The 26,395-nt window shown below is 44.9% G+C and overlaps 1 protein-coding gene across 2 annotated transcripts in view; it reads left to right on the top strand.

The window, feature by feature from the left end:
- The first annotated feature begins 216 nt into the window (after positions 1-216).
- The window catches only part of CNN3 (calponin 3), a 30,533-nt gene continuing 4,354 nt past the window's right edge, over positions 217-26,395 (top strand). The window contains exons 1-5 of one of the 2 annotated variants that reach the window (XM_003892230.4): positions 217-675; positions 24,305-24,426; positions 24,641-24,707; positions 25,567-25,704; positions 26,039-26,155. In XM_003892230.4, the coding sequence (XP_003892279.1) occupies positions 619-675; positions 24,305-24,426; positions 24,641-24,707; positions 25,567-25,704; positions 26,039-26,155 (501 nt within the window). In that variant the 5' untranslated portion in view covers positions 217-618. Of the gene's footprint in view, positions 676-1,764; positions 1,920-24,304; positions 24,427-24,640; positions 24,708-25,566; positions 25,705-26,038; positions 26,156-26,395 lie in introns of those variants that run through there. The other variant, XM_009213299.4, reaches the window with a different exon arrangement.

Below are 26,395 nucleotides of genomic sequence, written 5' to 3'. Positions count from 1 at the left end.
CAGACCGGGTGGGCTTCCGCTCCCCTCCGCCAGCCCGGCCCGGCCCAGCCCGGCCCGCCGCGGAGGATGCCTGGAGGTTGACGTGAACTGCCTGTGGCTAGGAAGCCCCCAGGCGCCCTGCCTAGCCCGGGGGCGGGGCCGCCTCGCCGCCGACCCCGGTGGCGTGAGGGCTGGGGCTGGGGCGGGGGCCGGGGACCGAGCGGAGAGAGAGCGGGAGGGAGAGCGGCCTCCGCGGCCCTTCAATTGGCCGCACCGCCCCTCGGCGCAGAGGCGGGAGGAGGCGGCCCTCCATTGGTCGGGCCCGGCGGCCAATCCCCGAAGGCCCAGGCGGAGGCGGGGGCTGCCGGTGGGGAACCGCGGTGCGGGCGGGGAGCCAGGCGGGCGGCGAGCTAGGCAGCCAGGAGCTTTGGAGCGGACCTCGAGGCTCTGCGGCACACAGTCGGACCCAGTCGCCGAGGCACCGCCCGCGCCCCGCGGCCGCGACCGTCTCCTGCGCCGCCCAGAGGAGGGAGTTCCGAGCATCCCCCGCGGCGGCCACTCCTCGGGGCCAGAAGCGGGAAAGCGAAGTGCGAGAGACCCCGGACCCCAGCGCAGCCTCTTCCCGCCGCCCTAACCACCATGACCCACTTCAACAAGGGCCCTTCCTACGGGCTCTCGGCCGAGGTCAAGAACAAGGTACGCCTGGCTCGGGCGGGCGCGGGGACCCCCGGGGCGAGGGGTGCAAAGCGCGCCCGGGCTCCCTTGGGCTAGCCTGGCGCTGGGCCGTACTTCGTTCGCCCCTCGCGCTGTGGTTCACCCCTCTTTCCTGGAGAGGGGACGTCGAGGCGGCGCGAGCGTCGCTGCCTGTCCCGGTTGCGTCCCGTCCCCGGGCTCGCGGGGCCGGCTCCCGGGCACCCGCCTGGCTTTGTTCCCGCGCCATGGGACGGGACTAGTGGCTGGCGGTGGGTTCCCGGGCGCCTGGAGTCCCGCGGAGCCGGCCTTTCCGGCTGCGAGGGTCTCTGGGGCCGTTTGGTGGTTGCAGGACGCGCCCTCCGGGAAGGGGGCGCTCCTGCGTGGCCACTCGCCCTTAGGCGGAGCCCGTCCGCGCGGCCAGGGACCCGACGAGCCGCTGCCGCAGCCCCCGCCATCTACCCGGGCCCCGGGTACTGGCGGACCCCGCACCTCCCCACGGGGAGAGAGACCGCCCACTGTCCCGCCGACCCCTGGGTCCCCCGAGGAACGGGAGCCGGTCCAGGACCCATCGTAGTCTCCGATCTCGGTGCCTGGGAGGCATTTGGAGGCCGATTGCTGCTGCTGCTACTGCTGCCGCTGCCGCTGCTGTTGCTCTTGCGGGAAATGGAGACAAAGCCTGAGCGCGCCACTGTGCGAGCGATGTCTGCTTAGGCTTGAGACTTTTTATAAAACACTGAGAAGTTTGTAGTACATTAGACTTTCACGACATAAAGGAGTATTTTTGTGGGTGGCTTTTGTTTAGGGCTTGTTTGCCGAGGCGGCTTATAGTTTGGAGCGATTGGGATTTGGTGACGCTCAGCTTTGCTACTGAGCCCAAGAATGCGTTAGGTTTATCTTTGGGACTTTTGGCCTGGGAAAGAGATGAGAGGCGTCCCCCTCCCCAAATCCTCTCCTTCCTTCCTCCCTCCCTGCATTCCAAGCCCATGACATCAGGGGTTTCTAGGGGGAGAGACCAGCCAATCGGCGCGGAACTGCGCACAGAACGCTCATTGTCTCTTTTCTGCTGTTCTGGCCAAAGCGCCACAAAGGAGGGCTGCTGTGGTTTAATTCCCATTAACCTCCCGGGAGCCCAAGCATGTCAGGATTGCCACCGCACCGTCCGACCGCTGGTGGAAGGCACTGGCATTGTCAGAGCTGGAACATCCCGGGGCTGCGGGGGTAGGCGGTGTGAAGCGAATTATGTTGAGGTAATGAAGCGCACCGTTGTCAAACCCCAAGGGAGAGTTGTGGCTCTTGTCTCCCGCTGTTAGTCTGCACATCATACCGTCTTTGAAGCAAAGGGTTGATTTTAGTCTATGTATCTAAAGTTGAAATGTTTAGGTCCTTTACTTTTTCAAACGTCTTGCCCGTGTTGGACAACAGTTTGCTAAACAGTTTTTTTAAGAGCAGAAAGGTGAGTGGTGTATGATTGAATGCAAACCTCACCAACTGAAAAGTTTGTAACAAGTTAATTGTTCCCTTCCTTCCAGGGTTTACAAACCGAACTTTAGGAAACTTTTCAGAGGAACCGGCATGTCCAAAACGTTGGACGTGTTGTGAGACTTTTTGGCCTGGTTGTGCACATTCATTGTAATTCCCCCCAGTGATTCTTGGTTGGCAGCAGTTGAGTCTCTTTACTACCTTTTGCATTGTAAATGAGGTACTGATAACGTTGGCAGCTCTTCAAGTGACTTACTTTTCTTGGATGTTAATAATATTCATGCTAATTTCTTTTTTGCTGACTAATGTAGCAGCTTCTGCTGTTTTCCTGCTTAATACTGAGCAGACTCAAGGAAATGCATGCACAGGCCAGATCACTGTAATTATTATAAATGTTTAAAAACAGTAAAACCTCAGTTTTTAGAACATTTGGAAAGTTAGTTAGGAAAGCTGTGGATTTATCCCTTTAAGCACCAAACCCATTTTTTAATAGCCCGTTTCATTTTTGTAGTCCTTTCAGACAGTATTCTTTCATAGGAAGTCTTTTCATCTTAACAGCAGAGCAGTCCTGTAAGGTGAGGAGGATTGCTGGGATTATCCAACATCATTTACAGATCAGTACACTGAAGCTCAGAAAGATTTGCTCAAGGTCACAGAAGTTGGACTGTTCTAAGAATTTTAACTCTAAAAGCGATGTCTTAGTTGAGTGAAGTACTTAGGGATGTTCTACACAAGACTCTGCTGTCTGTCGCCTTCCCCCCCACCTTTTTTTTTTTTTTTTTTTGAGATGGAGTCTTGCTCTGTCGCCCAGGCTGGAGTGCAGTGGCACGATTTCAGCTCACTGCAACTTTCGCCTCCCGGGTTCAAGCGATTCTCCTGCCTCAGCCTCCCAAGTAGCTGGGATTACAGGCACCTGCCACCACACCAGGCTAATTTTTGTATTTTTTAGTAGAGACAGGGTTTTGCCACGTTGGCCAGGCTGGTCTCCAACTCCTCACCTCAGGTGATTTCCTCCTGCCTTAGCCTCCCCAAATGCTGGGATAACAGGTGTGAGCCACGGCGCCCAGCCCTTCCCCCCATTTTTGCTACCCACCTGTCACTTCTTGACATTGTGATTATTTATGTGATACTGTTTCTGATCTGTTCTGGACCTGGGAATCAAATTAGCCGTGTTTGCTAGGCCTTTGTATGAAATGCTACATTCTGACAGAGGCCTCAGGACTCCCGGGTGAAAGGTGGGCATATGCAAAAGTGACATTGCGTGGTTTGACACTTTTTGATTCCTTCCTGCTTTTTCTTTATTGCGTAATTGATACATTGCTTGAATGCTCGATTTCCCCCATCCACCCCTAAATCTCATTTAACAAAGAAGTATAGAAACATCCTGGGGAGACAATGTGGAGTGGACCTGGGAGTCTAGCATATGTGAGTTCTAGTCCCCGTTCCGCCACTTCCTGCCTTCTGTGATGCTGGGCAAGCTACCTGACATCTCTCTTCTAGTTTGTCATCTGTAGAATGGGGGAAAACAATAGTTACCACCCCTAAACACCATGTTGTGGAAATGTGTCTGGCTTATATTCAGTACTCAGTGACTGTATTGTAGCTATTAGCTCTTAGTAACAGAAAATTAGTTATTGGTATTATATTTCTAAGATATTTATGTCCCTGCCTCTTTAAGTAGTTGGTTTGTATTAATACCTTTTGGTCTTGTTATATAATATTCTAGCTGTAAAAGCAGTTCATCAGTGAATTGAGGATGTCTCTGATTTTAAATACTTTAATCAGTAAAATTTCAGGGAAAAATCTTTAAGACATTTGATTGATAAGATGATAATACATGGCAGAACACACAAACTTACTTTCTTTAATAGGCAAGAAGATGTGTGAAAACAGCCTAAAAAAAAAAGAAAAACCCTAAGAATTCCAGTCTTTCAGCGTGGAATACGAACAAAGTTTCTTTAATAACAAAGAAAAAAATGACACCAAATGATCAATAACTTGTAGTTTACAAAAACTATCAGAGAGTAAAAGGGCCAGGGAAAATGCAGACACTGGTGTATGGATGGTTCGATGGAGGATGGAAACACTCGTAAAGTAATGGGCCCTACAGGTATTCTACAGGTTGAGCCAGGCCCTTGAATGCATCTTGGGAACCAAAATGAAGTGAAACAATTCTGTGCCTCATAAACCATGAAAAAATATAACAGGTACTCAAGGGAAGCACAGCATTTCCTGGCAAAATGTTGGAGTGGGGGTAGTTTCCCGTAAATTTGGACGGGAAAAGAGGACGCAGTGAAGCATGTCTTCATCAGACTTGGAGTAAATGCCGCAGAAACCTTTCTTACAGGTCTCAGGGAAAGTGGAAAAAATAAATTGACGAGTGGGGAGCTGAAATAATCTTACCTCGGTATGTTTTTTTGGGAGGAGGCTAACTGAAATATTAAGAAGCATGGAATTGGAATGCACATTCTTCCAGTCTTCTGCCCCCCTGGAATGTCTGATTTGAGCAAAGCAGCTTCCCACGGGATCTTCTTGGTTACAAAATGGTATTTCTCAACACCTAAAAACCATCTTGAAAGGCTTATTACCAAAATCTTTGGTTGTTGAAGTTAATCATATAGTAATAATTCGACAGGACCAGTGTCCGTGGAGTCCTCCCAGCCTGTTTGCCGGCTGCGCTTCAGACGCGCAGCTGCTCTGAGGGTACTTCTGGTAAGAGTAACCCAGGGTGGCCCAGCTGTCAATTATACCCGAAGGTGGGTTGCCTTGTCTTGCTGGTAGAGCACCAGAATCTTGGTAAAAATGTGTTGGTGGGCTTAGCTTTTTTCTTTTTAATCTTGAAAGTTCAGAAATTGGTTTTTAATTAAAATATTTTTTTGTTTGCTTATTATCTGTCTCTTCCCACCAGAGATAAAGCTGTCTTATTCGCGGGTGTGTCTCAAGATCGATATTTTAGAATATAGTTTGGCACATAGCTTGTGCTCAATAAATATTTGAATATTTGTTGATTTAATGAATGTATTCATCGGGAATAGATTTTGCTACCTCTAGACATAAGAAGTTAGAAATTAACTCTGTAGTCTAAGATAATTCTGTAGTACAGTGTGATGATTTTGAAGGATGTGGTTAAAAAGAAAATATTCTAAAAACTATTTTATTTTTTTATCTCACTATGTTGCCCAGGTTGGTTCTTGAACTCCTGGCCTCAAGTGATCCTACTGCCTTGGCCTGTTAAAGCACTGGGATTACAGGTGTGAGCCACCATTCCTAACCCTGTTTTTCTTAAGTAGTTAAATAGTTAACATTACATTGAAATTTTTCATCTTTGCTGCTGATTTTGGGATTATCTCTTAAGATAGATATTTTGACGGGGCTCTTAGACTTCCAAGTTAGGAATGGTAGAGGTGTCCTCTGCAAGGATTTGCCCAGTGCCTGCATTTCCTGAATACTGCTGGAGAAGGGGCCATTCAGTCGGGCCAAGGACTCTGCTCCTGGTACGAACCAGCCATTGCCGTTGGTCTGCTTTAGTTTTTGTTTTCCTGTCTTGACCAAAACAGATAAATAAGATACACTTCGCTGAAGCGACAAGAGGTACTATGCTTCCTCTTTAAAATGCTCAGCCTTATTTACTCTGGAGTTTTAACAAGGATTATTATCAGGCTCACTGATTTTTTAGTCTAACATTTGTGGAAATTGTTCTGTCTCTAGCCACTCTTTTAGATTTCAGAAACAATCTTGACAATGATGACATTGCTAATACTACCATCAACAGAGGTATAGGCTTTTTTTTTTCCTATGCCTGTTTCCCTTCCAGGTTGGGACATGAGGGTTAGTGTTTCCTGCCTCCTTTCCCTCTTCAACAGTGTATTCTTAAAGCCATAAAGAATCTGATCTGCAGCATAAAAAAAGTAAGCACAATTGGATGGTTTTGGTTTTTCACCCATCATTACCATTGTATTCAGGAGAGTGAGGAAATGCATTTTATTCGCTCTCTTTTTAATTTTTTTGAGTTGGAGTCTCCCTCTACTGCCCAGGCTGGAGTGCAGTCGTGCGATCTCAGCTCACTGCAACTTCCACCTCCCAGGTTCAAGCAATTCTCCTGGCTTAGCTTCCCGAGTAGCTGGAATTACAGGCACCTGCCACCACAGCTGACTAATTTTTGTATTCTTAGTAGAGTTGGGGTTTCACCATGTTGGCCAGGCTGGTCTCAAACTCCTGACCTCAAGAGATACACCTGCCTTGGTCTCCCAAAGAGCTGGGATTACAGGTGTGAGCAACTGTGCCCAGCCCTGCATTTTCTTTCTCAGTGAAACTAGGTGGTAGTTGGAGAAAGCTTGTCCTTAGAATTTGTTGGCAAGTTCCATGTAAATCTAGGCATTACCCTCCTGTAGCATATACCTTGTGCATTCGCTCTCCTTAACTCTGAACTTATTTTATAGCCCAAATGGGCTCTTAACTGTTATTCATGTGTACTTATACACTCAGATTTTTGTTAAGGATTCTTGGAACTCATAGGTAGATCCAGGTTGTTTGTGGGGACGAAGTTTATATAATTTTGGGGTCCTCATTATGGAAAATATATAAATATCTTTTAAGTTTTACAAAAACCTATGGCCATGTGAACCCTTTTGAACTTGAAGACTTCCCCATACCTGTCATACAAGGTTCTTGTCAGAGGGAAAGTAGAGCTTAGTGGTTAAGAACATGGACTGTGGGAACTGGGTTGGATTCCTGGTTCTGCATCTTACTGTGAACTTTGGCAAGCGACTTAACCTGCCTGTCTTGTCTGTAAAATGAGGCTATCATGATGCTCATCTTTATAGGGTTGTTGGGAGAAATAATATAGATAATCCATGTAAAGTGTTTAGAATAATGCCTGGAATCAAAAGCCCACATTATGTAAATTTTAGCCATGGTTTTTCATTTGGAGACTGGTTCTCTGCTAATTAGGCTCAGTCTTGTGTTCTGAGCTGCTTTTCCCTTCGGGATGTTGGTATTATTTCTAGAACTTTAATATTCATTCATGAATCTGTTTGTATCTGCCTGAGATTTCTGGTGGGTAGGGGACCATGACACCAAGCAATACTACTGTGTTTCATTTCTGTGTCAGGAATGTGATCTGCCCCAGAGTCCTTATCCAGGACTCCACCCCCAGGCAGCCTGTGAGGCGTTTCCGCCGTGAAAGCACCAGGTCTGTAGATCTGCACCATTCTGTCCACGTTGCCCTTGGGGCTGAGGACTTCTCTGTAGAGCTGGAGGTCTTGCTTACTGGGCGTGGTTGTATTCTGCTTTTTCTAAGAGGTTGATTCCTTTTAAATAAGATACATCTTTCCTTTCTTGGTTTCAGACAGGGCTTGTATTCCTCCACAACTGGCTGGTTAACATATTTTCCTTCAAGTGTTTGAATTTGGCTTGCTTGAATCTGGAGGCTTTGAGTTTATGTGTTCTTATGAAGTCTCTACCTAGACCTGTGTGAAGCAAGTCCTTGAGTGGAGAAGACTAATTCCTAGTTTTCCCCCACAAGGTAGGGAGGGACCAGGAAAGTTCAGGGTGTGGGCGTGACTGTTGGGTGCTGTGTCTGCAGTGGGAAGGCCAGGGAATTGGAGGCATGAATGCAGAGAAAAGAGGAGGCCTTTTGTGCTTCGAAGGACTCTTCTGGGTGAGTTGTAACCTAAGCATTTATGGTTATTTCCCCTCTCCTGGAGAATTTTCCAGGGAACTGTAGCTGTGGAGTGGCCACACTGGGCGGGCTATGGCTTCATCATTGCTTCTTCCCGCCTCCACTGCCAAATGTTTGGACACTGATCTTTCTCCATTATCTGCAGCTTCTCACCCTTAATGTTACCCAGGCTCTACGAATGGATAGTGTGTACTTCATTAGTGCACATTTCCCTGTCTCCTTTTGTTTCTTGTGGGAGGAAATAGGAGAGAAAACAATCAATACCATGTGTAGCAAGTCTCTGTCATGCTGTTGGTTAATTCAAACATGTGATTCTACTTCGAATGCAAAAATAGCAACAGCAATCATATTATGCTTCTAATCAAGTATAGAAATTATACGTACATTAGGCATCATCTTGTGAGCTTGCTGTGGTCCTTGGCCCTTAGCAGCTGAGCTGGAATCCTAGGGCTGCTCTTTGGAGTCACCTATGGCTAGCTGCCTTCCCCTGAATGGTCCCATTCTCTACTCTGAATACTGGGATGCATTTGTTTCTGGATTTTCCTTATCTTTCTTCAAAGACTTGGGTATTGTATTTTTTTTTTTTTTTTTTTTTTTTTTTTGAGACGGAGTCTTGCTCTGTCACCCAGGCTGGAGGCAGTGGCCGGATCTCCGCTCACTGCAAGCTCCGTCTCCCGGGTTCCCGCCATTCTCCTGCCTCAGCCTCCCAAGTAGCTGGGACTACAGGCACCGCCACCTCGCCCGGCTAGTTTTTTTTTTTTGTATTTTTTTAGTAGAGACGGGGTTTCACCGTGTTAGCCAGGATGGTCTCGATCTCCTGACCTCATGATCCACCCGTCTCGGCCTCCCAAAGTGCTGGGATTACAGGCGTGAGCCACCGCGCCCGGCCAGCGGATATTGTATTTTTAAAAAACCCCATCCCCACCTGTTCCCGCTTACACACACAAACACGCATTCTTTGCCAGCCAGATTTTCATTTCAAGGTTTCTTCCTCTCTGGGCTTTCCCCTGCTTCTTTTTCTTCTTTAGTGATACCCTTTCCTGTAGTCGGTCTTACATCACCTTCAAAAACATGCCTGTGGCAGAAGGTTAGTCTTTATATGGGCCAGTGGGAGAGTAAAAGTGTTTTTAGTCTAAAATAGCTCTGCTAAATATCTTACGAATTTTTTTTTGCTTGACAGTCTTGCTCTGTCACCTGGGCTGGAGTACAGTGGCGCGATCTTGGCTCACTGCAACCTCTACCTCCTGGGTTCACGCAATTCTCCTGCCTCAGCCTCCTGAGTAGCTGGGATTACAGGTGCACGCCACCATGCCCGGCTAATTTTTGTATTTTTAGTAGAGATGGGGTTTCACCATGTTGCCCAAGTGGGTCTCAAACTCCTGACCTTAAGTGATCCACCCATCTCAGCCTCCCAAAGTGTTGGGATTACAGGTGTGAGCCACGGCACCTGGCCTTATTATGAACTTTTGAACTGTGCTGGCAACGCCCTTTGGAACTAAGGATTCCTATGGGCTTGTTTAAATCAATTCCTCCCACCCGCTGCTGACTTTTTTCTTTTCTTTTTTTCTTTTTTTTTTTTTTTTTAGACAGTCTCACTTTGTCACCCAGGCTGGATGGAGTACTGTGGTGTGATCTCAGTTCATTGTAACCTCTGCCTCTTGGGTTCAAGTGATTCTCTTGCCTCAGCCTCCTGGATAGTTGGGACTACAGGCCTGTGCCACCCTGCCTGGCTAATTTTTTGTATTTTTGGTACAGACGGGGTTTCACTATGTTGGCCAGGCTGCACTCGAACTCCTGACCTCAGGTGATCTGCCTGCCTTGGCCTCCCAAAGTGCTGGGATTACAGGCATGAGCCACTGTGCCCGGCCCAATTAGTCCTTTCTACAGCTGGGCAATATATTCATGTGCATTAGTCCTATACGATGATATTGGTGGTGGGTACATGTGGATATATTGTCACATCTTCATGAGTTAAAAGGACTTTATGTTAAGCCAGAGTCTAAGCATCTTCAGGCAGATAGCATAGTTGCTGTGCTAAGGCTGTGTATAGTACAGAGAGTTCCTGTCTCTCAGCTTGGTTGTGGAGTAGGGATGGGGGAGCATCCAGTGATGGAAAAGACTTAGACTTGGAGCCAGATCTGGGTCTAAATCCCTGCTGAGCCCACAACCTTTGGACAAGTCATCTCTGCATGAAGACAGTACATCTACCTCAGGGTGCCATCTTCCTTTCTTATGAGAACCACGTCTCTTTATGCAAACAGTTCCAAAATAGAAGAGTAAATAAGTGAAAGTATCCTGTATACCTTACCCCTACCCTAACTGCTTGTACTGCTTTGAATATTGTTCAACCATTTTGAAAACTGAATTATAGTCTGTGGTATGGGTTTCCACTGATTATTCACTGCTTCCCTACTGGTAGATATTTCCTTTAAAAGTACCTGTGTAGAAAAGTGTGTAACTTTTGACCTAACATTTAAATGTATTCAGGTATTACCAAATTGCTCTCCAAAAAAAATTAGTTCCTACCAATGGTAAGAAAGAGGAGGAGGATCTTTTGATGTTAAGAAAAAAGTAACTTGTTTTAGTTTCTTTATTACCAAGTCATGAGTCACTGACATCTGTAATCCCTACTCCATCCCTCATCCCCAGCAGACTCAGGTGGGAGTTGGCAGTGGGATGGGATGAGGGCATCTCTTTCACAAATTATTTGATAATAGCTTTTTAAACAGGAAGCTTGGCCAGGCATTTGGCTCACGCCTGTAACTCTAACACTTTGGGAGGCTGAGGTGGGCGGATCACTTGAGGTCGGGAGTTCGAGACCAGCCTGACCAACATAGAGAAATCTCTTCTAAAAATACAAAATTATCCGGGCATGGTGGTGCATGCCTGTAATCTCAGCTACTCAGGAGGCTGAGGCAGGAGAATCGCTTGAACCTGGGAGGCAGAGGTTGCAGTGAGCCGAGATTGCACCATTGCAATCCAGCCTGTGCAACAAGAGCAAAATTCCATCTCAAAAACAAACAAAAAACCCAGGAAGCTTTAGGTAGCATTAAAATGATATCAAAATGGCTATCAAATCATGTCAAGTAAGTGGTTTTTAATGATATATTGAATTCAAAGGAGGAGATCTTTCCAGTATCTTGATTGGAATGGCCAGCAAAGCATAGATGGAAGGATAAGTGTTGACATTTATTGAGTTCTTACAACTTATGTGAATTAACTCATTGATTTTTCCCAGTAACCTTCTGATGTAAGTGCTGTTAATGATCTCTGGTTGGCAGGGAAGAAAACTGAAGCAGAGGAAACTTGGTGCATGGTGGAAATGGGCTTCTAATCCAAGCATTCTGCTTCTAGAGTCCTTGCTCCTAACCATTTTAATCTGAGGCCAGAGCTCAGGGAGAATTGACATCTTTCAAGAAGAGAGGGTACTGAGCCGGGAGAGGGCAGACCAGAACAAGAAGTCCCAGTATAAAGTCCTTTAACAAGAAGCTGGAGGAGGAGAGATTAGAGGGCCCGCCTGGAAAATACTAGGTGCTACAGACAGGCCCAGAGGATGACTGGAGACCGTCATCTCCAGACATCCAGACATCCAGATGACTGAATTTGGCTACTGAGAAGTCACTGATGATCTTTTTTTTTTTTTTGAGACAGGATCTTCCTCTATTCCCCACTCCCTGCAACTCCCCTCCCCCGTTTCCCCCCAGTTTGGAGTGCAATGGCGTGATCTTGGCTCACTGCAGCCCTGACCTCCTGGGCTCAAGCAATCCTCCTGCCTCAGCCTCCCAAGTAGCTGGGACTACAGGCGTGCACTACCATGCCTGGCTGGTTTTTTGTATTTTTTGTAAAGACAGGGTTTTACTGTGTTGCCTAGGCTGCACTGATGATCTTTTGAGAGATCGTTGGTAGAGCAAATTTCCAGGGGTTAGGAGAGAATACTAAGTGAGGAAATGGGCAGGCTTGGCATGAAATAAATGAGAAACAGGACATTGTATGAGGCTGGCAGCAGGTTCAATCAAAGATTTGCCATTTCAGGGAAGACGGGGTAGCCTGTGCCCCTTGATGAACCAAGTAAAAGCAATAGCCCAAAACAGATGGTGGGTGGGGGCAAAGCAGAAGGGCAGGAGGGTCAGTGGGAAGAGAAGGGGCCCAGCTGGGAAGGGGAAGGGAAGAGGACCATGAAAATGCAGCACTGATGCGGAGAGGTCATCTTTTCATCAGAAGTAGGGGTGTTACTTTGCTCCTGACCTTATTATGCTGGGGCCACTGATGTCTGATGGGGAAGGGAGCAGGAATGGGAAGAGATGGCCCAGGCTGAGCCCTGCCTGTGAGTGCACTGCTGATTGGGCTGTCCCTTTGGAGCCTGGGCGCTGGCTCACTCTCCTCTTTCCATTGGCCCTTGATCTGGAAGGGATGGGAAGTTGGGTTTATTTTGTTAGAGCCTGGTTGTCTGTAGCAAGCCTTTACTGTATAATCTCCAAGAGACCTTTGTGTTGGGGCATAGCACTCTGATGGAAGATGTAATGCTTTCAGGGGAACTTATATTCCCTCATCCATGCTCTCAGATTGCATTACAGTGATGTAAAATATGGAGTTTACCTTTACTGTCGATGTGAAGGGTCCCCTGTGACCTCATCATAAGATCCTTGCAGACTTCAGGACTGGAAAGGGAAAACCATGTTCAGACTGACTTCCTTTTAGAGGAACTCTGAATCTTGTAGTTGATTATGTCCCTCTTTGTCTTGGTGTTTAAGAAGCTTGGACTTCAGTTTGCATCCAACCTATCTTTGGGTGTTACCTGTGTAGGACCTGGTGGCATGCAGGTGTTTGAGCCTTCCCTCTGACTTCATCTTTTTTTCACACATCCTCATTAAAAGCAAAATGAACCTAATGGCTTTTTACTTAGGGTCTCAAAAAGTACAAAATATCTTTGTATGCTATTTCATAAGGCACAGTATGAATATTTTTAAAAGAAGGATATGGGACCAGCCTGGGCAACATAGGGAGACCCCATCTCTACAAAACATTTTTTAAAAAAGTAGCTGTGGTGGCACATGCCTGTAGTCCTAGCTACTTGGGAGGCTGAGGCGGAAGGATCGCTTGAGCCTGGGAGGTTGAGGCTTCAGTGAGCTATGATCATGCCACTGCACTCCAGCCTGGGTGACAGAGGAAGACTGTCTCAAAAAAAAAAAAAAAAAAGAAAAAGAAAAAAGAAAATGGGAAATTCTATCCTACTTTTTAACGGAAATGTCATATTTTCTCATTTTCATTGGGGAAAAAATGGTGCTCTTTTGCACAGTTAACATATCTGTAAGATTCCATCAGCATCTATCCCATGTTTAAAATTAGATGTTTCCTCTCTGTTCATAGCTGGTTGTGTAAAGCCACCTTTCTCAAATGGACAGACTCCATTGTAGTAAGCAAAACAACATTTGCAATCTGAGATCTAGACCTGGATCTAGACTCCAGGAGGAGTTCCAGATTTACTAAGGCTGACCCAAAGGGCTGAGATCCCTTTTCTCCTTGGCCCGCTTTCATGCCTTGTGCCAACAATAACTCTCAGTAAAGGAGCCGCGTCGTGTTTTGACTCAGTTTTGGGGTTGGCAGATGGGAACATGGAGATGAGTGTGATCAGTGATCTGTGAGATGATCCCCAGGCTGGTTGAGACCAGTTCCTTCTCAGAACAATACAGCGAACTTTTGGAACAATGATGTTGAGGTGGATTTCTTGCCTTCCTGGAGTCACAGTAGACTGTGAGGCTCGTCCTGTGGAGCAGGCTTGTTGAAGAGTTGACGAGGAGTGAGTGTACATTCTGAAACTACAGAAAAGTTGCAAACATGTCATGTGCCTTGTCGTTATGGAAAGACAAATGACAGCTCTTCAGTGTTACCCATGCTCCTGACTCAAGGGTTATTTTGGAGGCACCTAGAGGTCCTGCTGAAGAGACAGTGCTTGATAATCTGGAGAGTGGCAAAGAGCCGATACCTACAAATGCGGGAATGAGTTTGTTAGACTCTTACATATTCTAGTGGTGAGACAAAGAAAACAAACACTTGAGGAACATCTCTGTTTTCACCTCTTTGACCTGTGGGGCTTCAGCTAAGATCCCCTTTCAGCAAAATCTCTACAGATCTCTAAAATTCAAGACCCGGCTGGCCTCCTTCCCAGTGAGAGAATGTTCTCCAACAAGCTTTCTTGGAGGTCATCTCTTCCTGCCTGTGCTTCATTGGCACTCAAAACATGGTATTTTTCCATGCCTGTGTGCTTCTTGCCCGTCTCTTGGGAATTTCTACGTATATTTTCCTGGTCTGTCCTCTGTGTGTCACTCAGAATAAATCAGCTCACTCTTCTATATAACTTCCATCTAAATATTTAGATGGGAGCTAACCTGCCTCTCCTGAACTTCCAGGTCATATGTAGCCACTCCTGGCTAGCCAGTTTCTCATAGTAGGCTGTATTTGGTTTTTCTAATCCTTTCACCACCTAGTTTACTCCTTCTAGTAACTGATGTCAGCTTATCATTGTCACCTTTCAGAATGCATCACTCAGAATTGATCGTAGTATTGCTACAGATATGGTTTAACCTACCAGAGTACACTGGGGTTGTTAACTGACTTCCTTTGATTACAAAGCTTTAGCTCCTTCTGTTTTAACCAACAGAATCACTTGGCGAGGTAGACAAGGTAACTCTGTGTAGAGGAAAGATTCTAATCCTTGCTTCGTCAAATGAACTTTTCCTATCTATAAAGTATGGTGGTGATCACTCTGGGAGGTTTATGGCTCACATGAACTCCCATGTGCACCGTTTCTTATAAATAATGCTTTCCTTAGTTACCTCATGGGGCTGTTTTGATTTAAACAAAAAGCAATACGATTTTATAAAGAATTGTATAACTGTGCAGACCAAGATAGTGTTGGCTTTTTAACTCACTCAACTCACTGAGTAAACATTACTAGTTCTAAAACTTTGGGGCAGGAGTTTACATAGATTTTGAATAAACTGCGTATTAATGTAAGAAAGAGCCTTCTGATTCCCAGTTTCCTTAATAAGTATGCCCAGTAGTTTCCAAATCATTAATGACCAAAACAGAAGAGAACACATCTAAATCCAAACATTGAGGTACACATCACCATGAGTTTCTTCGCCATGACATAATCAGCACAGTGGGCACGGTGTTCCTTCTGACTGTACCCTACTTCAAGGGTTACTAAACTGGACTTCAGGAGTGCCCTAGACATAAGGAACTTTTATCAGAAAGTAATGCAGTTATATCCCTAGTGGGCCATCTAAGATTACCAGATTGGCAGATCAAGGAGACGTGACGCCCATAAAAGGCAGTGACATTCAAATGCAGATGCCTTTCTGAAACAAGATAGATATTTAAATCTTAGGCATTTCCCTAGGCTGGTAATCCTGTCAGTGGGTGAAGAATCATGGATTGAGTGCCTACTATGTATCAGGCATGGGCATGAGGGGTACTAAAATGAACAAGAGCCTGTCCTCCCCTCCAGGAGGGGACATGGGCAGGTGTTCTTGGACATGCCTGTGTGTCCATGCAGCCCTGGTGATGGCTGCCCTTCCCCCTGAGTGCTTGCACACTCTCTCCCCAAGAGTCCACTCTAGGAAGGGCACCTGCCAGGCTCTTCAGCCAGTAATAGATCCTTGCCCTCTGGGTGGGGATGGGGAGGGAGCAGGCCTCTCTCTAGGTTCCTGTTACTACCGTTTGCCAAAGCTTCTCTCATAGTGAGCTGCTTGATATGCACTTCTTTGTTACTTGTTGTTTCTGAGTCTAGATTCTTCTGAGAATCCAGTGTCTATACTTGTTCCCTCCTTGTTTAGATTTGAACTTTCAAAAATCCACTTTAAACTATGTGTGTTCTAAGCTTTACGGTCTAAAGGTCATTTTCTAGACAGAGAAGACAAAATTGACATTCTGTTTGCTCTGCATCTTTCTATACTCTTTGCTTTAGGCACTGGACCAGCTCCTCTTTAATTTTATGTGTATATATATATATATAAAATTTTTTTTTTGAGACGGAGTTTCACTCTTGTTGCCCAAGCTGGAGTGCAGTGGCGTGATCTTGGCTCACTGCAAAAACCTCCGCCTCCTGCGCACAAGCGATTCTCCTGCCTCAGTAGCTGAGATTACAGGCGCTACGGGCGTGTGCCACCACGCCCAGCTAATTTTTTGTATTGTTAGTAGAAACGGGGTTTCACCATGTTAGCCAGGCTGATCTCGAAGTCCTGACCTCAGGTGATCCGTCTGCCTTGGCCTCCCAAAGTGCTGGGATTACAGGCATGAGCCACTGCGCCTGGCTTATTTATATTTTTTTGAGACAGGGTCTCCATCTATTGCTCAGGCTGGAGTGATAGTAGCACGATCTCAGCTCACTGCAGCCTTGACTTCCCAGGCTCAAGTGATCCTCCCACCTCAGCCTCCCAAGTTGCTGGGACCACAGGTGTGTGCCATAGTGAGACAGGGTCTCACTATGTTGCCCAGGCTAGCCTCAAACTCCTGGACTCAAGTGATCTTCCAGTGTTGGTCTCCCAAATTGCTGGTGTGAGCCACTGCACCCATCCTAGTTATTTTTAAAGCTTTAATTTCTTGTCAGTCTCACAGTATTTGTATATTGAGTCATAATGTTTTTGTATGTACCTGATTATAGACATTTGGAGGCAAAAAATTTGTGCTAGTTGGTGCCATATGCTGATACCTTGATCTGAAGATACAGTTGGACCTCTGAGAGGAGGACCTGGCTTTAAAATGCTCCTGGACTTAACTCCTGTTTACCTGGGGCGAGCATGATTTTCCACAGCTTTCAAATGTCTACTTCTTCCACATCAAATCTGGAGCACGTTCATACCATGGAATGAGTCTTAGATTCTGTGGTGACCTCAAGAAAAGCATGCATTCTATCTTGACATCACTGTCCCAAATGTAAAATGTTTTTATCTAGAAATCCAACTCCTATCCTCCATAAGATACGTGCCTGATTTTGTAAAATAGTTCCTTTATCTTTTTTGTCAGCAACAATCTGAAAAAGAATGAGAATTTGGGATGCAAACACATTCTAAGCAGAGAGAAGAGCTTTAGCAAAGACAGAGAGGCAGGAACTAGCCTTAGGAAGAGTGGTAGAGGGAGTGGACAGTGGTGAAGGCTGGCACCCCAGGTGAGCCTGTCTGCAGTGGGATTTTCTTTGCTATTGAAAACAATGGACTGAACAAGTTGCATTGGGGTTTGGTTAATAGAACGCTCTGTACCTCAAGCTGATAAAATTGGAGGGCGTACATGCTGATGTGTGTCAGGTATTGCAGTGGGTTCCGTTCCTATTAAACAGGCTTCATCCTCACAGTGGCCCTGGAAGGAAAGAGTCTACCCACAAGAAATGGGGTGACCTGGGTTCATTTACTTACCGAGGTCACACTGGAATTGGGAACACAGGGTTTTGAAGTTTGACTTGAAAATCTGTGATCTGCAGTACATGTTTCTAGGATTCATTGCGGAGAGACTTAGGGCAGATAAAAAATGTTGAAGCCTGTTCATTGTCCTTGCATGGATACCAAGAATGGCAAGTGATAGTGAGAAGGAAGGAGAGGAGGAATCTTGATATTTGAGATGGAAATCTATTTTGTTCCTATTTTAGGACCGAGGTAGCCCCTATTGTTCTCTCTCTGTATTTTAAACGCCCCATTTTGTATATATTTTTGTGAACTCTTTAACACACCTTATTTAATATTTGTCTCTTTCTGCTAGAATGTAAGCTTTTAGGACAGGGACTTTGCCTTTGAACTGTGCCTGGTATGAACTAGCCATTTAGATGAAGGACAGAAAGAAGGATTCATGGAGAAAGAAGACGAAAGAAGAATCTAAGGAACACAGGGAACACTTGAAAAACAGAAGCTAATGTTGAATACAAATTTACTTAGAGAGTTTGGAGTAATGCAGTATTATTCTAGTGGCTCAAAACAGGGAGCCTAGTGAGAAGTCAGACACAGCTGAAATTAGGGAGATTGTTGTAATCACCAGGGACAATAACCTGGAATTGTCTGCTTCCAGGTTTGAACAAGCTCTGTGATGATAATACATCATGAGAAGGAATCCATGTGAGAAACAAGCAGTCTTCACTCTTTAGTAGATTCTGGAATGTCCTGGGTGTAAGGGGGGCATCGGACTGTTCTTGTACGTGAATATCGTCACTCTACCTCATGGCAGGTGCGCCCCCACCTTTTTTCCAAATTGCACTTGAGCTGAACATTCTCGGTGTACACCGAGAAGTACCATTCAACAGCGCAGGAATCGAGCTTTTGGATCAGCTGTGGAGGTGCTTTTTGGAGCTAGGTCTCCCTTTACTCTGTCTCCCTTTCTGAGGGTTCTGAGGGGGAAGCTTCTCAAATCTCAGAGCCAGGGAGGGGCATGGCTGTTTCCCAGCAGCTGGTAGGCTTGTATCTGCTCTAGTGTCTCCCTTCACTGTTAGCACGCATAGGCCCTCGGGGTTGTGTTTCTGAAGGCGGTCTTAGCCCAGAGCTCTTGGATATATGATTAATAGTGATATGTGATACGTGTGCATGTGGGCTGGAAGAAATATTGGCTGAAGTATAGGCCCTTCCTTCTGGGAATGGAGTGTAACTTGGGGGAGAGAGACTTGTACATTTTAGTGTATCTCAGTGTTTCTTAACCTTGTTTTCATGATCGCTTTCTCCAAGAGTTGTTTTAGACACTGTTCCTAGTTACCTCCTATCCCCTGCCAGATTTAGTACAAAGGAGTAAGATTTTGTTGGGTAGGGTTGAGCTTTGGAGAGTCCTCAGTGTTTGTATTGTCTAAGATTTTTTTCACCATCTACCACAAGAAGCACTTTTCACCCCTTTGGGACCCTGCCACCCCTGTGGAGAATGCATGTGCTACATACTTGCATATCATTTATTTATTTTTTTAAAGACAGAGTCTCACTGTGCCACCCAGGCTGTAGTGCAGTGACATGATCATCAGTTACTGCATCCTGAACTCCTGACTTCAAGCAGTCCTCCTGCCTTGGCCTCCTCCCAAAGTGCTGGGATTATAGGCATGAGCCACCTACCTGGCCTAATTTTTTTTTTTTAAATAGAGATAAGGTCTCCCTATATTGCCCTGGCTGGTCTCAAACTCCTGGACCCAAGGGGTCCTCCTGCCTCAGCCTCCCAAAGTGCCAGGATTAACAGTTGTGAGCCACTATGCCTGACCTGGCCTAACTTAAAACAAAACAATTATTATTTTAGAATTGGCTGGGCGCGGTGGCTCATGCCTGTAATCCCAGCACTTTGGGAGACTGAGGTGGGCAGATCACCTGAAGTCAGGAGTTCAAGACCAGCCTGACCAACATGGCGAAACCCTGTCTCTACTAAAAATACAAAAATTAGCTGGGCGTGGTGGTGGGCACCTATAATCCCAACTCCTCGGGAGGTTGAGGCAGGAGAATCGCTTGAACCCGGGAGGCAGAGGTTGCAGTGAGCCGAGATCGCGCCATGGCACTTCAGCCTGGGTGACAGAGCGAGACCCGTTTTTCAAAAAAAACAAACAACAACAACAAACCAATTAATGTTTTAGAATTATAAAAGAAAGTGAGGGCTAAAGAAAGGTCATGAAAAAAGAAAGGACTGACCTGCATTTGAACTGAAGGGTGACTCCACAATGGTGCTCTTAGCTGTCCTGAAGATAGAGCCGAGGGAAGCTCTAAGGGCTAAAGCCGCCACCACCACCACCACGGGATGAGCCCTGGACCTCAGGCACAGGAAGATGAAGAGCACGTGAAGTTGTTGGAGGAGCCAGAGCAGAGCAGGTCGAGCGCTGAATGCAGGGAGGAGGATCAGCTGTACCCAATGCCCCAGGAGGCTTTTTTCTTGGTCTTCATTTTCTTCACATGTTGATTGTATCTGGCAAGAGTGATGTTGGAGAGCTTCGGGGAGGAGCCTTCAGCAGGTGTGCCCAGACAGGATTCTCATCGGCCCCTGGATCATTTGCATGTGCGCCTTGATGCAAAGAAGGCTGCCAGGTACTGCTTGGAGAATTTGTGCGTGTTTAAGAAAGGAAGGGCGGGCATATAAAGAGAGGGGCTGCTGTGGATTTGAAAGAGCCAGGCAGAAAGTCTGTGAAAGCAGCTTGGGAAGGCCAAGAAAATAAATCTTGATATTTATCAACAACTTCGAAGAGTAATTTTTATTTATTTATTTATTTTTTATTTTTGAGATGGAGTCTTGCTCTATTGCCCAGGCTGGAGTGCAGTGGCGCGATCTCGGCTCACTGCAAGCTCCGCCTCCAGGGTTCACGCCATTCTCCTGCCTCAACCTCCCGAGAATCTGGGACTACTGGTGCCTGCCACCACGCCCGGCTAATTTTTTGTATTTTTAGTAGAGACGGGGTTTCACCGTGTTAGCCAGGATGGTCTTCTCGATCTCCTGACCTCATGATCCCCCCTGTCGCCCTCCCAAAATGCTGGGATTACAGGCGTGAGCTACCGCGCCCGGCCAGGAAGAGTAATTTTTAAGTAAATTAGAGTGAAATTTCCATGAAGTATTAATAAGGTAAGTTTAAGCAATTATTTTAAGCTAACTTTCTTTTGTTGAGAGAAAGAAAATGTAAGTGGTTTTCTGCCAGATGTTCAGAAATTGAAGCTTTTTAGATGAAAATAATAAATCATTTTTATTGGCCAAAGATTACTTTTAAAAATTGCTCTCAGTTCCTTGATTTTAAAAGATAATGCTGTTTAGCTGGCCTGACTGCATAAAGCTCACTTACTAGAAACATATTCGCAGTATTTGGATAGAAGAATCCCGTTGCTCCTTTACTGAAAGGAAACCCTGAGCCCAAACCAACAGTTATTTGATGTGGCTGCATTCCTAGTTTTAATTTTTAATGGATCATATGGGGCTTTGAGTTTTGCATACATGTACTTACGAATTTCTTTTGTGCACATGGTCATATGGTAAGTCTCAAGGACAGCATCACCTGTCCAGAGCTCCCCCCTACAACCACTCATTGGCAGAGCCAGGATTTGAACTGAGGTCCATCTGACTCCAGTGCTTGATTTTTCTATCTCATCACTTCCTTGACCAGAACTGTCAGCAGAGAAGATGAAAACTTCTTACTGGGATCTACTAGGCTATTTCAAGTTAGGTCTGTAATCACTTCGTGGTTTGGGGCATGGCACCAAATCTGTTGGACACATTTTTAACAATGGACACATAAATATGCTTTTAATGTTTTTCTGCTTAAATAATAATTGGTGTCATTTGGTATGAAAATTACCATCACCATCACCATCCTGTGAAATACCCTAAACTACTCTAACATAATTTTTCTCTACATTTGAAGAAACAAGAGAAAATACTTCTTCAGTTTTTTATTATTTGACAAAGTTGTGTAGACAGCTGAGAGTAGGAAAGGACCTAGTGCAGTCATCCAGTTCAGACTTCCTCTTGGATCAAGAGAAGTTAGAGAAACTAACCCAGGGCCAATAGCAAAGATAGATGGAGCCAGGCGTGGTGCCAAGACAGAACTCCTCTCACCCTAGTATATTATGTTTTTCTTCAGATTGATCAAAATATATCTCCTAGTTGAGAACACCTTCACTTTTGGGAAAAAAAAGTCACCTTACAATTAGAATGTGCTTTCCATAGTTAATGCTTGAGGAGTACTCTTTTCTCCTTTTCTTCTTTGCCTATCCCCTTTCATACCACCACTTCCAATTTATATAGCGAGGATTTATTTTTCTAGCCACCCAGAACAAGACCCCAGTGTGAAAATATAGTCAAGACTTTAAAAAATGTGTCTACCGGCTGGACACAGTGGCTCACGCCTTTAATCTCAGCACTTTGGGAGGTCGAGGCAGGCGGATCACCTGAGGTAAGGAGTTCGAGACCAGCCTGACCAACATGGTGAAACCCCATCTCTACTAAAAATACGAAAATTAGCCAGGCATGGTGGTGTGTGCCTGTAATCCCAGCTACTTGGGAGGCTGAGGTAGGAGAATTGCTTGAACCCAGGAGGTGGAGGTTGCAGTACACCGAGTTCACGCCACTGCACTCCAGCCTGGGCGACAGAGCAAGACTCCATCTCAAAAAAAAAAAAAAAAAAAAATGTGTCTACCAATTTAATGTTTGCTTTTATTTTCTAAAAGTGCCATAAAACATGGGTCTATTTGATGTGTTGGAGGAGATATATTATCCTAGAATATTTATCTAAGGTATAATAAGGTATAATAGGAGTAATGGAGGCTGGGGGTGGTGGCTGGACCCTGTAATCTCAGCACTTTGGGAGGCTGATGCGGGAGGATCACGTGAGACCAAGAGTTTGAGACTAGCCTGGGAACAAATTGTATTTAAGACTGTCTTTTATAAACTAACCTCCATGCCATACTTGATCCATGGAACATTGCACAGTCGTCTTAATATGAAAATATAAACTTACTGGATTTTCATTTGTAATTCTGGGTAAATAAATCTGCAATTTAAATCAGTTATCCATTATTCTGTCAAAGCTGTAGAGCCATTTCTCCAACTTGGGTAAAGGGTGCAAAGGATCAAGAACTGCCATCTCCCTAATGCCACCGTAATTTAGTGAAATCATTTGCCCTCTCTCAGTCAAAGCAGAAGCTTCATGCTTTGGCATGGCGGGGAGGGGAAGAGAGTCCCTGAAAACAGCCCAGGAGTAGTCTGATTATGTGCCAGGGGATCCCTCAGGCTCAGGTGCACAGTGAGCCTTCAAGAGGGGGACCTGGAACGTAGACCTTTCCACTTACTTGACCTGGGAAACGGGATGTTTTTCCTACCTTGAGAAGTTAAAGGCTGTTGTGGCTTTTGATAGACACAAAAAGGAACTGTGATCAAGTGTGACACTTTGAGTCTGTGTTTTTTAAGACTCAGCGTTGGTTTTCACTGTTGGGTGACTTCAGGTAAGCTGGCCAGGTTCGTAAATGTCTGTCCTGATCCTGGTGGTCAGGCTCTCTCTCTCGGAAAGGACCTGAATGCAGCCCGCAGGCCTGTATGCTCTGGCACTAGGACTCTGGGGCGTTTCCCACGGTTGTGCTTGGTTCCTCCGTGAGTGGTGTGGACTGGAACTTGCGGGACCTCTTTGTGACTAAAATGTGAAGATGTCATTTCATTTCTTGCCGTGATTAACCCTCCCTATGTCTTATGGACACAGCAGACATTTCTACCTTCATTCCCATTTCCAACAATGTAATTGATTCCCAAGCTCATGATCTCTATCTCCTGGGCATTTCCTATGTATACTTGGCATTTTCACCTGTGCTCAATGAGAAGACGAATGACACTGGATCTTTCCTTCTTCCCAGCTGTGGGTTATTTTTTTGGCGGTGGGGCGGGAGACAGGGTCTCACTCTGTTGCCCAGGCTGGAGTGCAGTGGCATGATCATGGCTCACTGTAGGCTCGATCTCGTGGGCTCAAGTGATCTTCCTACCTCGGCCTTCCAAGTCACTGGGATGACAGGCATGCACCATCAAGCCCAGCTGAATTTTTTATTTTTAGTAGAGACGATGTCTGTCAATGGTGCTCAGGCTAGTCTTGAACTCCTGAGCTCCAGAGATCCACCCAGCTCAGTCCCCAAATGCCGAGATTACAGGTGTGAGCCACTGCGCCTGCCTGAGCTGTGTTCTCCATAACCCTGATTGACCAGCCCCTTTAAGGAGACTCCAGGACACCGATAGCTTAAGAACTTGGGCATGTGATTTTTTTCACAATATTTTGCTTAAATTTTATTTTTTCAATTATTTTAAATTGAGGTCTGTGGTCTTACTAAAAAGGGATCTTTCAAAACTTATGTTTAGTAGTTTTATCATGTATAATAGCGTAGCATTTGTGTTGGTAAGTTGGCCTTTATTTTTGAATTCTGCAAGTAAAAAGTTCAACTTTCTTTTCGTTTTATCAGATGTTTGGGTGTCAGGTTCAATTCTAGATACTAAGAATCTGAACTAGATGCTTTTCCTTCTTGTAAGAAGTCTAATAGAATAGAGACTACATAAACAGAATTTAAATATTGTACAATAATTAGTACTAAGTGTGTGTGTGTGTGTGTAGTATGTAGTGTGTATTTGGCAGAACAGAAGGCAAATACCAGAACTTCCCAGTCAACAAAACTATTGGAATGTTACGTATTGGCGAGGTGTGAGATACTCTGTAAAATAACTGCATGTGTCAGAATCCTCTCCCCTTCTTGATGTCTCTTGATGGATGTTCTCTCCTTGTCAGTCCCAGCCTCTCCGTGTGCTGTTCAAAATTTCGTATGACACTGTCTTCACCAAAAATTTGTTATTAGTTACTGAAGTTGTAACGGTTAAGTTTGCCATTGAGCTCTATTGAGTGTCATTTACTGCACTTCACAGCTGTGGTCTTAATGGATAGTGAAAGCAGAGCACGTTGTGAGTCGGCAGTTTCTGGTGCTTTCGTGAAATTCTTCTAAAGTGAGTTAACTTGTATTTCAGATTGCTTCCAAGTATGATCATCAAGCAGAAGAAGATCTTCGCAATTGGATAGAAGAGGTGACAGGCATGAGCATTGGCACCAACTTCCAGCTGGGCTTAAAGGATGGCATCATCCTCTGCGAGTGAGTTACAGCCCTCCAGAGTCAGTTTCCGCTCTTCCAGTTCTTTCCATGGCCTTCTCTCTTACTCTCCTTCTCAGCCCAGGGTGTCAGACCTTGATATTCTACAGATATATTTAATGCTTTCCCTTACTGATGTTAAAGGAGCAACTTGATATTTCAATCCTTGTTTTTGTGTGACTAGTAAATAAGATGTCTCTCATATTTTTCTTTTCAGACTTATAAACAAGCTACAGCCAGGCTCAGTGAAGAAGGTCAACGAGTCCTCACTGAACTGGCCTCAGGTAACAGCCAAACTAACCACCTCTGGTTCTAGTTGGTTGCATTTTATGTAGTGGAAACTTGATTTCAGGTTTGGTTTTTTGGTTTTGTGTGGTTTTTTTAAACTTTTTGATTACAGTTTTTATATAGATGTAGCAGAAATTTGTGCATATTTAATTTTTTGCCCTTTTTTAATGGTTCCATATTACTTATTGAACTAGTTCTGTAATTATTATGTTTAGCTTAGAAGTTTTCCTGTATTTAGTCTGTGTACATTCAGAAAGGACTTGACACAGCTTACACAGAGAAATGCAACCCAGACCTTAAGGATAAGGGAAAAAACAAGGCATTCTACATAACTGACAGTGGACTGCAGAACAGTGTATCAGACATAACCTTAGTTCATGAATGTGTATGAGTAAGGAAAATGGGATACTTACTGGTCTTGAACATGTGTTTTGAGATATGAGAGAATGAGTATTTAGTAACCACAAATTTATTCTGAAATTAAAATGAAAACACATAATGAGTTATTTATTAGTATGAGTAATTATATACCTTTTGACAAATAAAATTCCAGGCCTGGATAGCTCTGATGCAGAATCCTTTTAAAATATATAAGGAAGCTGTTGCCCGCAAAAACTGAAAACACGTAACCGCTTAAAAATATGAAGACCATGATGTGCCCCACAGTGAGAGAGACGCTCTCTTCTTGCTCTTTCCTGTTCCAGAGAGAGCCGTGCTTAGCATGTATTTGGTTGAATCCTTGTCAGACAGCTTTCTGGGCGGCATCTTGTAACTAGTTATGAAGACTTAGAATTCTTAGAAATTATGAATGTCAATATTTAGCTCCAGAAGTTATAAAACTCTTCTTCTTTATAGTTGGAGAATATTGGCAACTTTATTAAAGCTATTCAGGCTTATGGTATGAAGCCACATGACATATTCGAAGCAAATGATCTTTTTGAGAATGGAAACATGACGCAGGTTCAGACTACTCTGGTGGCTCTAGCAGGTCTGGTACGTACATGTCTTTAATGGCTGGTTAACAGATTCCCACCACGTTGGTGATGAATTGCATCATTGCTGTTTCATGGGGGTGCAGACCAGGTGGGGCGGGGCCTGTCTCTTCTGTAATTATTAGCTTTGTGGAAAGGCTGCTGACATCAGCTGCCTCGTACTAGATAGCTTACTTAGAACAGTCACATTTCAAATGATGCAGTATATCACTGAACAGCCTTAAATATTTTTTATCTCTAGTTTGAGCCCCTTCGTCTATACCATATCATTTCTTTGTTGTTCCTTCTGTGAAACTCTGTTGGCCTTTTCAGTTAGTGTGCATGTTTCTGTCTAGGCTAAAACAAAAGGATTCCATACAACCATTGACATTGGAGTTAAGTATGCAGAAAAACAAACAAGACGTTTTGATGAAGGAAAATTAAAAGCTGGCCAAAGTGTAATTGGTCTGCAGGTAAGTAATGTGGTGTTGCTTATTCAGTTACTTATTCAATATGATTAATTCTCACCATGCAAAATATTAAGCCTCTCCTAAGTGAAGAATAGATGGAAGTGCTATAGTACTTGGGGAGTGGGTATAGTTTATACAATTTATATCTATTTAAAGCCCATAAGACAATGATCATTTTTAGAGGAAACCTCAGGTATACCACCTGACTTGACAGTTATTTCCCCAGGAAATGAAAATTTTTAA

The sequence above is a fragment of the Papio anubis genome, chromosome 1 (assembly GCF_008728515.1).
Source record: "Papio anubis isolate 15944 chromosome 1, Panubis1.0, whole genome shotgun sequence".
NCBI classification, from domain to species: Eukaryota; Metazoa; Chordata; class Mammalia; order Primates; family Cercopithecidae; genus Papio; species Papio anubis.
Note: the sequence above shows the minus strand (reverse complement) of the source record. Positions and strands in the feature narration are given on the sequence as shown.